The sequence below is a fragment of the Marmota marmota genome, unplaced genomic scaffold, assembly GCF_001458135.2.
Source record: "Marmota marmota marmota unplaced genomic scaffold, marMar, whole genome shotgun sequence".
Classification (NCBI taxonomy): domain Eukaryota; kingdom Metazoa; phylum Chordata; class Mammalia; order Rodentia; family Sciuridae; genus Marmota; species Marmota marmota.
This window is the reverse complement of record NW_025999880.1, coordinates 11335138-11347474: the sequence shown is the minus strand read 5'-3', so window position 1 is coordinate 11347474 and position 12337 is coordinate 11335138. Positions and strand designations below refer to the sequence as shown.

At 54.5% G+C, this 12337-nt stretch overlaps 1 protein-coding gene across 4 annotated transcripts in view; it reads left to right on the top strand.

The window, feature by feature from the left end:
* The window catches only part of Cacna1g (calcium voltage-gated channel subunit alpha1 G), a 63560-nt gene that overhangs the window by 16693 nt on the left and 34530 nt on the right, over positions 1 to 12337 (top strand). For all 4 annotated transcript variants that reach the window (XM_015495799.2, XM_048789029.1, XM_048789034.1 and 1 more), the window contains exon 10: positions 11497 to 11648. In XM_015495799.2, the coding sequence (XP_015351285.2) occupies positions 11497 to 11648 (152 nt within the window). The remainder of the gene's footprint in view (positions 1 to 11496; positions 11649 to 12337) is intronic.

Sequence of the window (12337 nt, the reverse complement as noted above, 5' to 3'; positions counted from 1 at the left end):
CAGAGTGTGGCCTGGGGGGACCCCACTGGCCTCTACTCCACACATGTTGGGCTGCACCAAGGGGCCTCACAGCTGGCTGGGCTTCCTCCCTCAAAGCCAGCCCTTAACCTGGCCCATAACCCTTCAGACTGGTCCTTCAAAAGGAGAGAGGCCAGTGGGCAGGTGCCACAGCACATGGATCCTTCTGTGCCCTTCTCTCCTACTCTCCTCTTCCAGGTGTTGGTGCCCCCTGGGGCAGTGGGGAGAGACTGGCCCACCTTCCCTGATTGGGAACGAGGGAATTTGCCTCCCCACATCAGGGGCCGAGGCATGAGGGGCCTGAACCAGCACAGCACACCATGGAAGGGGCTTCCTGACCAGGTGGGACCTGGCCAGGGCAGGTGGGCGGGTGTGGTGGTGCAGGCACAGGGCGAGGAGGATTCTGGGTTAGGACTGGGAAGCAGGTGTAAGCTGGGGCTAGAGCAGACAGGAGGGTGTTCACTTTTCAGGGGAATCAAGCCCTCCACCCCACTGACCTCTGCCCCACCCCACCCCATCACCGTCGCATCACACTGGCTCTGGCTGTCCTTCCTTTGCCACAATAGCCTGGGCCCCAGCAGCTTTGCCCCTTTTCTATCCTGTGGAGGCGAGGCGGGGGGTAGGACACTTCTGTGGTGCCAGCAGGTGGGCGCGCATGGCACCGTGGTGGGCGTGTTGTGTCTGGGCTGCGTGGGGCGTGGGTGTGTGTGCACATGCTGACTCTGCCAGCCTCCCGGGGAGAGGTGCTTTGCTCTGCCAGGCGGGTGGGGGAAGCTGAGGCGGGGCCAGCATTTGCTCCTTCTGGGACCTAGGTGGTGGCAGCCCATAACCTCTCCTGACTCTGGCTCCCATGCCTACCTGAACCTCAGTCTTCTTTGCCTCACCCAGTGCTGGCCATGGTCAGTTCCCTCCCCAGGGGGCACATCCTCCGAGTCCCCATTCCCTCTGGGGTGTGCACCCAGCTGGCCCTCCCAGCCAGATGCTTGCTGATGGAGGTTTTGATTGCACTGGGAAGAGGCTGAGTCACAAGACTGAGGGCATATGAAGCCACAGCAAGAGGGCTTTCAGTTAGATGTCAAGAAGGATGCCCCTCAGAGAGGAAATAAAAGCCATCAGTCGGGGTGCCTGTAGCATCTCCTTGCCCAAGTTCCTGAGGAAAGTGAGGGACAGCCATGGTTTTTGCTAACCCCCTCAGCAGCGGGGAGGTCTTCCTCCATGGGAGCAGTATGTGGTGTAGAGAGGAGGACCTAGTTGCTGAGGGCCCCATGGGGTGAGTGGGAGTCCCCAGCAGGCTGGGCAGATGACTGACTGCTGCCCGGCAGGCTCCGGGGCGGAGGTTGAAAAAGCCCCAGAAGCTGCCATGGCCCTGTGCTCACAGGCACTGCGGCGTGAACGTCCCGCCATCTGGGCCCCTGAGCAGGCTGGAGGGGGTGCCAGGGACAGGAGTGAAGAGACATGTGGAGCTGAAAGACAGGGACACAGAGGGGGCTCAGAGCGGGAGATGGGGAGACAGGAAGGAGATGGAGACCTAGGAGGAGGGGGACTGAGATGACAGAGACAAGGGAGACAGAGAAGTGGAGGGAAAGACAGAGTCACAGACAGATGGAGGCACAGAGATGGAGACCCAGAAGCAAAGGAGGACAGAGACAGTGCAGGGAGGGGGAGACAGGGACTCCGAAGGCACTGACTGCAGGAGAGGTGGCTTCAGGAGGAAGAGCTGAAGGAGACAGGGAGGGAGGCCGAGGGAGGCCGATACGATGGAGGCGCACCGGCCAGAGCTCCTGCTCTCCCTGCAGTGCTCTTAATGAGACGATTTCATCCATTGATCCTGGTATCGACTGGATAGGGGGATACTGCAGAGGGGGTTGCTAAGTGTGCCCAGAGACAGATCCCCAGCCCTCTCCTCCTCCCTAGGTCCTGTCCTCTCCCATCCTCTCCCAGTGCCACCTGCTTTATCTGTCATTCTGTTTCCCTGCCAGGGAGGATGATCTGTCTGGTGGTGGCAGCCCATAACCTCTCATGACTCTGGCTCCCCAACCCCACCCTCTCCACCTGCCTCTTGACAGAGGGAGCACCACTTTGTCATACCCCACCCTTTCCAAGGTTGGCCCCATGCTTCCTTTGCCCCTTAACCACCAACTGGCTGAGAGCTGGCAGAATGGGTATGCCCAGGGGACAAGGATGGTGAGAGGGACAAGGATGCAGGATTCCGAGGAAGGAGCAAGAAAATAACTGGGCTTAGAAAGCCTGTGAGCTGAGGTCGGGTGAGCACAGGTGTGTCCCCAAGCCCCCAGGAGGCAGTATGTGGCACCCGTCCATCAGCCATCCCTGTGCATATGAGCTGGCCTAAGCAGTAACATGCGGATAAATGTTTAACATCCAGCCCTCAAAAAAACAAAGCAAAACAAAATCTGGGTGCAGTGGTGCATGCCTGTAATTCCAGCTACTTGGAAGGCTGAGGGCAGAGGATTGCAAGTTCAAGGCCAACCTGGGCAATTTAACAAGTCTCATCTTGAAATAAAATTAGAAAGGGGACAGGGGATACATCTCAGTGGTAGAGCTCTTGTCCCGTGTGTGCCAGACCCTCGGTTCCAGCCCTAGTGCTGCAAAACGAATTCATTAAACAAACTCATCAATTGATTATACAAGAGTTTAAAAGACAAACCAACCTTGATGTGTAATGTTCATCAATTTCCATGGTGCAGATGCCCCCACCATAGCCATTTTCCAGCTACCAACATGTCCCCGGATGTGAAACTGGGAAGAGATGTACTCGGAGCTGTTGGAGGGAAAGGTTGGGTGTAGTCAGTGAAGAAAGGAAGGCAGGGCACAGGACAGGTAGGGCCAGTGGCATCAGACACAAAAACTAAGTACAAGCCTTCAGAATGTGTGCAGCACTAGATGGGAGTTCAGATGGACAAGTGATAAGAGGTGAGATTGGAGGAAAGTCATGTCTTGAGAGGCCTAGGCAGTAGTTTGAATTTTATTCTGAAGATGCTAGGTCCTCTCCCTGTAGTGGAGACTGTGCAGGGGGGCTTTACCATTGAGCCATATCCCCAGCCCTTTTTATTTTTGTTTTGAGACAGGGTCTTACTAAGTTGCTGAGGCTGGCCTCGAGCTGTGATACTCCTGCCTCAGCCTCCCGAGACATTGAGATTACAGGCATGTGCTACTGCTTCGGGTAGATGAGAGGTTCTCAACAAAGATTTAAGCAGGTCAAACATCAAAAGTCCTCTGGAAGCTATGTGTGGAGTAGAAGGAAAGGAGGGGAGAAGAAGGCAGGGGGCCAAGGAAGACTACTGAAGTGGTCCAGGCAGTTCATACTTTATGTTTTTCTCTGGAGGTGGAGAGGAAGGGGTGAGGGGAGGTAACAGGCAGACTCAGCCCCAGTTAGCTATTCGGGAGAAGAGAGCAGCAAGGATAACTGTCAGGTTTCTGCCTAGAGTTGAAGCATGAGGCTTGAGCAGATTCAGGCTGGGGTACATCCTGGTGCTATGTCCAATGGGATTGGAAAAGAAGTAGTCTTGGAACCTGTCTCCCACCTGGGGCTATACTGGGGCAAGTCCCTTCTAGGAGGACAGGAGGGTACAGGATGGGGTCTTGGGGGGCTCAGGCACTTCCTAATCATCCTCTTTCTGGCTATGAGTCACAGCAGGGGTGCAGGTGCTACCCTTGTATTCTAGAAGAAAGATGAACAGAGAGAGGGAAGGTCCAAGGTAGATAGCCTTGCAGGCTAGGAGAGGACAGGGTAGGGGACAATTCTGCTCACTGCTCACATTCTGGGCCCATCTTGTCACTCCAGATACATGTCTAGAGGTTTCTATTTATAAACGAGGTTGGCTGTTCACTGCCAGGAAAGCTAGAGGTGGGGCGGGGGTACCCAGATGTGGTAGGTCTCAGCTTTTTTTTTTTTTTTTTTGCACTGGGGATTGAACCCAGAGGCACTCTGACACTGAGCCATGACATCAGCCCTTCAAAAAATTTTTTTGTTTTAAAATTTTGAGACAGGGTCTTGCTAAGCTGCTTAGGGCCTAAGTTGCTGAGGCTATCCTCGAACTTGCAATCCTCCTGCCTCAGGCTCTTGAGTTGTTAGGATTACAATTAGTGTGTGCCACTGGGCCTGCCCAGGCCTCAATTTTTGAAGGGAGTTGCAGATTAGTTTTTGATCCTACTGAATATTGAGAAACTCTCTCCCCAGAACACACACATGCAGATACCCCATGTGTGGCCTTTGAGGGCAAAGGTTTATAGATACCTTCCACTCAAGCCTGTCCTTTGGCCTCCAGGTAGAGGAATTTGGGGCTGGGAAGACCTAGCCCCCACTAGGGGTCTCAGAGGTGGGAGCAGGAAGGGCGCTGTTGCAGAGGCATCTGGTTGAAGGGTGCTTTCATGCCTTGGCTCCAGGCTCCCAGAGCCCCACAAGGGGTGCACATCCTAAGCACGGCACACTAGAAGAAAACACTAGAATGTCAGAGGGCTGAGGAGCAGAGCCAGAGCCCCCAAGAAGTGTGGGTTCTAGTGGAAAAGTCTGTCTTTTCCGTGGACCACTAGTGCCAAATGCCATAAAAGGCACTCTGGGGATGGAGGAGAGGTGCTCACCCCCAGGTGAGGGATTTGAAATGTCTTTGTGAAGGAGGTGGCTTTCGAGGGAGGGCTGGAAGGATGAGTGGAATTGATAGCTGGGGGTAGGAACGGAGAGGTCTAAGTGGAAGGATGAGGGGATCTTCTAGAAGCCTGACCGATAAAAGCATCGGGTGACTTGGCAAGAGGGGTAGGGGTGACAGTGACGTGAGTCCAGCCTAGCAGTTGAAGGAAGCCAGAGCTTCCAGTAGGTGCAAGCTGAATTGGGGAGGGGCTGGGGACTATTTCTACTGTTGAGATCAGAGGCAGCGAGGGCCCTAAGGAGAATGAGGGGGTGAAGAGGCCAGCAGTCCCACTGGCAGGCTCTGGGGGCCTGGGTAGCTGACTGTCAGGGAAGGAGGAAGGGCAGACCTGAGTCCTAGATAACCCCCAAGTTCCAGTTCAGAATATCCAGGAATGGCGAAGGCAGGAAGCTGGGGGCCAGAGCAGGTTTGGAAGAAGAGGTGAGAGGGTTTGTTTTGAAAGTGCTGAGTTTGAGATGGCTGTGGGCCATGCTGGGAGGGATATCAGGCAGGCCTTGGCTCTCTGGATGAGAAGCCTGGGGGTTTGGAGGGAGATTGTTTAGTGTCCTCTACACCCCAGTGACAGCTGGAGAGTTGGGAGTGGGGGTGATGGGGGAGGGAGGGTGCCAAGCGAGGGGTGGGGGGAGAACAGGCTCAGACTAAGCCCTGTGGAATGTTGGCCCAAGGGGAGAGCAGAGGGAGAAGAGCCCCAGGAGAGGCAGGAGGTGGCTGCACAGGGTCAGGGAAGCCAGGGGAGGCCAGACACAATGAAGGAGGGGCTGGCACAGACAGATACTGTCAAGGTGTCCACTAAGAGGAGGGCAGAAAAGATGGCCTCTGGAGAGAGCTGGCATGATGGGGCCCACAGTTCAGGGGTGTCCGGGCCTGGACTCATGCAGGAGGTTTCTGCATTTCAGCAGAGAGGAAGGAGGGTGGAGAAGTGGGGGGTAACTGATGGGAGGGGAACTTGGGGGGCAGAAGATCAGATTCTGAGTGTAGAGGGGCAGCTCCCTTCCAGGAGAGGATGCAGGTCTCAGAGCAATGGAGCAAGAGACACGGTGGGTGGAGGCTGGGGCCTGGGAAATGGGGAAGGTTTGGGGCAGCTCCAGGGGGACAGAAATGGAGACCCGGAAAGGTGGGAGAACAGAGAACTGAGTGCAGGCATAAAGCAGCCCTGGGGCCACCCAGCAGGCTTCGCCTGTCCAGTCAGCAGAGCGTCATTTGTGACTTGTATAGCCATGCTCAGCAGTTCTAGAGCTGCAGTAGGGAAGCCGTAGGCGTAGGGACTTACCTGGCCCTCTGAAGTCTGCGCCAAGGGCAGCCTTTAGATTGTCCACCATGGGCTCTAGTTTAGAGGTCGTCCAGGTTGGTGCAGGACAAGGCTAAGTAGCAGGGCCTTGGGCTGGCTGTCTGGAGGCTGAGCCAGACCCTGGGACACTGTGCCTACCTGGCTTGTGTGTTAACTAGGAGAGCCTTTGGGGTCCTGGGAGATGATGGGGAGGGGTTAAAGCCAGCCCTCAGCATTGCCCCTGGTTTGGAGTCACTGGGGGCACAGTGACATTGAATGGGGCACAGTGGGTATGAGGGTACTAGAGGAGGTGTCTCAGAGAGGCCAGGTTCAAAGCCGAGGGGGAAAGAGCAAGGCAGCGATCTGCAGGATAAGACCTGAGAGACCCTCTGGGAACCTCCTGCCACCCAGGTGTCCCTGACTTCCCACACCTCCTTGAAGGCTCTCCTCCTGCTTACTCAGTGACTCTCACCCCATCACTGCAGCCCATCTGGACCCCCTCTGCTGGGGGTGGGGCAAAGTGGGCAGCAGGGCCATCAGAAGCAGAGGTGAGGTGAGGTGAGCCGAGGAGTCCCAGTCGGGGAGCAGAGATTTCAGGCTCAGTGGAGCAGGTGGAGCTGACAAGATGGGAGATGGAGGTGGCACTTGAGCAGGGGCAGGGTGCCTTGTCCCTGCCCTCTCCCCAGCTCTAGCAAGGCTTGTTTACCCCCTTATGCTTTTCTGTGAAAGGCACATCACTGTCATCCAGAGCTGGTTCTCAGCCTCCTGCCTAGACCGCTGCAGTGTCCCCTAATTGGTCCTCATCTCTCCCCTCCAAGCCATGCGCATGCTGCCACCACTGCGGCCAGATTAATCTTCTTAATGCCAGGCTTTGCACATCTCCAACCCCCCCACCCGGCACCCTGAGCCTCAATGGTGGGACTGTGGGTAGCAGAGGCAAGTCCAGCCCGAGTCAGGGAGCAAGGCCGTTCTGTCTGGGCCCTGCCAGCCCTACATCCCTGTGCCCCACCAGCCCTTTTCACCTTCTGGCTGGGCAGACTGCTGGATCCTGGGTCCTGAGTCCTCCCTGCACACACCTCTTTCCCTGCTCCTTTGCCATGACTGCCCCCAGCTAGAGATGCCTTCATGGGCATCCTCCTGCCTCTTCCTCCCCACTGGCCCACTGACCTCAGCTGCTCCAGGACTCCTGGTTTTAGACACTCTGTCCTGTCACATCCGAGGCCTGCTATGACTATCAGTGCCCGTGGAGCCACCCAAGCTTGGCCCCGGGGCTGCAAGTTTCACAGATCTTAACTGCCGTGCCCTGCAGACAGCCTCGTGGTGAGGTGGTGTTACTCTGTTTAACAGAAGAGGCCACTGGAGATCTTGGGACTTCCCAAGGTCACACAGGTGGAAATCTCAGACTTGGCAGGTCTCCTGTGTTCAGGTTCAAACCCACCTTTGTATTAAGAATGTTCTGCACACAGAGGACACTATAAAGGTTAACCAAAGGAGCTGCCATGAGTCCAGGAGTGTCCTGGAGCTGGGAAGTACTGAGCACTTTTCCTGGGGCCACAGTTGCTACAAAGTGATAATCTGAGTGGAGGGTAGTTGGGGGGAGATGGAAGCAGGGGGTTTAGAGTGAGCACCAGTGCAGAGAAGCAGCCCGGGGCCTTGTGCAGAAGCTTAGGCTGCCTGGCCTCAACTGACCCAAGTGCCCAGTGGACCTCGACTTCTGTGAACAGTGGGAAGGACACCACCTAGACCCAAGAAAGGATTTTTGAAGCTGGAGAGAGTCAGGGAATGGAGGCTGGACTCAGATCCTCTTGTGTGCAGTCTGCTGTGTGTGTGTGTGTGTGTGTGTGTATGGGGGGGTGTCTTGAAGGCAAAGGTGTGAAGAAAGTGCAAGAGATTCAGCTGAGTACCTTTTTAAGGGAGCCATGTCCCTCCATCAAGTTCCCATTCTTTTAGGAGCCTCAGTTTCCTGGGCTGTCAGAGAGGCTCACATCCCTCCCTCATTTGGTTGAGAGTGTGGAGGAAATTAAATCCTGGGAGGAAGGTCCTTAGCCCAGTGCAAACCATGGTGGGTACCAGCAGGAACTGACTCTGCCTCTGCCCCTTCCAGGCAGCAGTGGCTGTAATTATGGCTGTGGTCCCTGGGGCAACCATGTTGCTAAGATTGTGACTCTGTGTCCTGTCCTGCATTTGCAAAACGTTCCCAGTCTCCAATTTAGTAACTTGGACAGATCTGGCTGTCTGGGTGGGGGTTGGGGGCAGGCTTTTTTCCAATGGATCACTGGGTCCTAGAAAGGAAGCATCATAACCCTGAAGGGTGTGAGGGAGAGGGGGGCAGGGATGAGGGAATGTACCTGGCCCTCTCCCACCTGTCAGGAACCCCTGCTTCTCTAGAGCTGCTTTACTGGATCAGGTAGGGGCTTCAGACTTTGTTGCCATCTTTCCCGGATGGGGACCAATGCTGCAGGCCCTAAGGGCTGCCCCACACCATCCTCAGTGAACCTGTCGGCAGCGTGCAGGTGAGCAAGGTGTACACTTGTCCACGAGCTGTCGGTGCCAACTACTGAGAGCCCCGTTGATAAGGTCAGAACAGGATGAGAATAACCTCTCTGCACACCAGACACAGTAGTAGTCTTTTTAAGATCCATTAAACGAGTAAATACATATCAAAAGCTGTGGTGTTTCCAGCTAATTTTAAAAAAAGTATTAATTTTTATTTTTAGTAGCTTTTTTGAAGTCTCTTACTCAAAATACTTGGGACCTGAAGTGTTTTGGATTTTGGATTTGGGAAGATTTGCATATATGTAATGAGACATCTTGGGGATGGGACCCATGTCTAAATACAAAAGTCATCTGTGTTTTGTATACATTGCCTGAAGGCAATTTTTATGTGTTATTTTTAGTGCGCCTGTGTTTTGACTCTGACCTGTCACATGAGGTCAAGTGGGAATTTTCCACTTATGACGTCATATTGGTGCCTAATAAATTTTGGATTTTCAGATTAGGGATGCTCAAACTGTGGAATTTATATGACCTAAAATTAGGCGAGATATACTGCACCTAAATGTAGTACCTTAGCTGTGCTTTCACATCTACTTATTCTTTATTGCCGGGGGGAGTAGGAGGGATTGAACCCAGGGGCACTTAACCACTAAGTCACCTCTCCAGTCCTTTATATTTTTTTATTCTAAGACAGTGTCTCACTAAGTTGCTTAAGGTCTTACTAAGTTGATGAGGCTGCTCTAAGTGATCCTCCAACCTCTGAGTCCCATGTTGCTTGGATTATAGGCGAGTGCCACCAAAAGCAGCTCAGCTTGTTCTGTATTCATTCATCTCTGTTGATTCAAAATATAATTAAACATTAGAAGATGCATTATCTATGCAGTCCATCTGTGTCTGGATTCACAGGCCCCTCACTGTCCCTGTGGTTTGGGTCTGAATCCTGGCTGTATAGTGTCATTGGGGTCAGGGTGGTGTGGAGTCAGGCCCTATCCCGGGCTCTTCCTGCTCTGTGACTTCAAACCAGTCATCCATCATCCCTTGAACTCTTCTGCTCATCTGTAACAGCAGAGCAGGGCTGTTGTATAGAAGGCATGAGGTGAAGCAGGTGGTGAGCCAGGGACCTGGGAAGCATCACACCTGTGTGGTTTGTGCTCATTATTCTTATCCAGTCCAAGACTGGGCAGGCAGCAGAGTGACAGATCCACTGACCACCACGTCCTGGCAGACTGGACTTGGGAGTGCAGCAGGAGGATCCACATAGTCAGAAGCGATCTAAGCTCTGGGCTTTATCTTTACTAACACTGGCCATTTCCCTGCCTCCTACACTGTGCTCACACTGGAGGGACTAAAGGTCTTGTCTCTATGTGACCCCCATTAAGTAGGTCAGGTGGCAGTGCCCCTTCTGCCCCCACTCAGTCTGCAGAGCAAAGACTTCTCGAGATCTGCCGGAGCAGCAGGCTCTGTGCAACAGCAGCTCCAACTGTGGCCACTCACCCTCTGGTCAGCTGGCTCTCTTCCCACCATGCTGACCCTAGCCCTGCCCCCAAGCCTGCCTTTGGACAGAATCCTGTGCATAGGTTGAAAGCGTGTCTTTTTCTGAGTAGTCATGGCCCCGAGGCCTCCAGTGCCCTTCATCAGCTAGTGAGAAGCCCCTTCCTTCCAGCTCTCCCAGGTTGGCCACACAGATTGGGGCCATTAGGATACATTTGGTGATGCTCAGGAACTGGCTTCATGCTTGGGCGGCCAGACGAGGCAGCTGGGTAAGCAGGAGGAGGTGTCTGATGGAAGGAGGGCCTCGTGTGCCTCTTTCAGTAACTTGGGCTCTTTGAGGAGCTACTATTGGGCTTTTCTTTTATCTTTAACCTGTCAGGTGGGCAGTGGGCTGCCCTAGGCCAGCCATATCTCTGCCCTCATCCCAATTATGCTCCTCTCCTACCCCCAACTGGAACTGGGCTCCTGTCCTCCCCTCACCCTTTGGAGTTCAAGTGCTGCCACCCACCCGACTCGGCCTTTTCCAGTGTGTTCACCCTTTACCTTCTCTCCCCTGAACTCCTGGATTTATTCTGGCACTGAGGCGGGGTCTGAGGCCACTTGTGGTTGGTTATTTGATTGTTTAGCGTGTGTACGTCTTGGTTCCAGCTAGTCACTGAGCTCCTGGGAGGCAGGAGAGTGGCCAGCGTGTTTTTACAGCTCTCTCAAAGCCTGGAGCCTTGCTAGGCATTCAGTAGGCACTCTTTATGGAAAAAGATGTGATTGGTGAGCTGGAATGGCCGGCAAGAAGCGTTTGTCATTTGCTCTTCTGAGGACCTCTCTACGATGTATCGTAGGTTTGGTCCCAAACCCAGACTCTGGAATTACCTCCAGTGTTTTGGCCAGAGAGGTTGAGGATCTTGCTGAAGGTAGCATAGTGACAAGAATAGGCTAAGAATTATCCCAGGAGTCCTGGAGCCTTCCTGTCCAGGAGGAGGCTCCTTTCTGCCCATCAACAGGTGCATGATGGGGAGTCTGTGCGTTCGTGTTTGCGGGTGTGTGTGGGGAAGGAGGCAAGCGTAGCCAACGGCTGTCAACAGGCGGCTGCCAAGTCCACGAAGTGGTTGTGGAACACGTGTGACTGCATGTGGGGCTGTGTGACTGGGTGTGCATGTGAAGCTTGTGGCCTAGCCATCTGATGTCAGCCAGAATCACTGCCCTGCTGTCCTGGGCTACTCTCCTGGTCTGGCAGTCCAGGACAGAATCCAGGAGCTCCCAGGGGAGGTAGAGCGGAACCCACACATAGGCCCCCAATAGACCTGTGGCCCCAGAACCTGAGACTCAGCCCTGGAGAGTAGCTGGGGGTTGTGGGTTTCATGTGACCTTTTCCTGGGGTGATTGCTCTTAAGTGCATTTCCTCTTGGTCCCTCCGAGGGTTCTCCCCATGAGCCAGGGCATCCAAAACCCCCTACTCTCCAAGGTTGCTGTTGTTGCTCCCCCTCCCTGGGGCCCCATATTCAGGAGGACTGGGACGCAGGGCTCAGGGACAAGCCTGCTGCTTCATGCCCCCCTGCCCTCCAGCCCGAGGAGCTCACCAACGCGCTGGAAATCAGCAACATCGTCTTCACCAGCCTCTTTGCCCTGGAGATGCTGCTGAAGCTGCTCGTGTATGGTCCCTTTGGCTACATCAAGAACCCCTACAACATCTTTGATGGTGTCATCGTCGTCATCAGGTATGACTGCCCCCTACTGTCTCTTGCTAGAAGAATGCCAGCAAGGTGGCTTGGGGTGAAGGACCATGCATCTTGTTCTTCTGGGGTGGAAGGAGTCTGGAGTCAGGCCCCATTGACCCCCAGGCCTTGCCACTCCCTCCGGGCAGGGGACTCTGGTCTCCACACTCTGCTCCACATCTTGCTCTCCTGAAACTGGGGTTCATGGGCTCCATTCTCCTCTCTTGTCTTCAACCCTACTTAGGCCTGGGGTGGGTGCAGATTGGGGAGTTGTCTTTGGTGAGGAGCTGGAAGCGGAGTGAGGCCCAGCCTGCTGTCCCTGCCTGCAAAGTGCTTGGAAACCAGCTCAGACACCAGCGACTTGCTTTAGGGTTTTCAAGACCTTGGGAAAGTATTCCAGCCCCCCAGGCCCAGGGCCAGGAGAACTGCTTTATTGCTTTTTGGAATTGGCTTTAGATTTCATTAAAAGGGAACAAAGCAAATATTCCATATCTCGAAGCAATTGCATTGGCCAGATTTAGGGAGAGGGCTGCCTGATGCCAGGAGGTGATATTGGCCTGGGGAGGGTGGAGGGGGCTGGGTCCATTACCTGGATCCTGACCACCTTGGGGGCTTCTGCCTGGAGGCCAGAGGGCCCATCCATGCCCCTTCTCTCACTCTGGACTGGCCGATTCTCTCACATGTGCTGGATC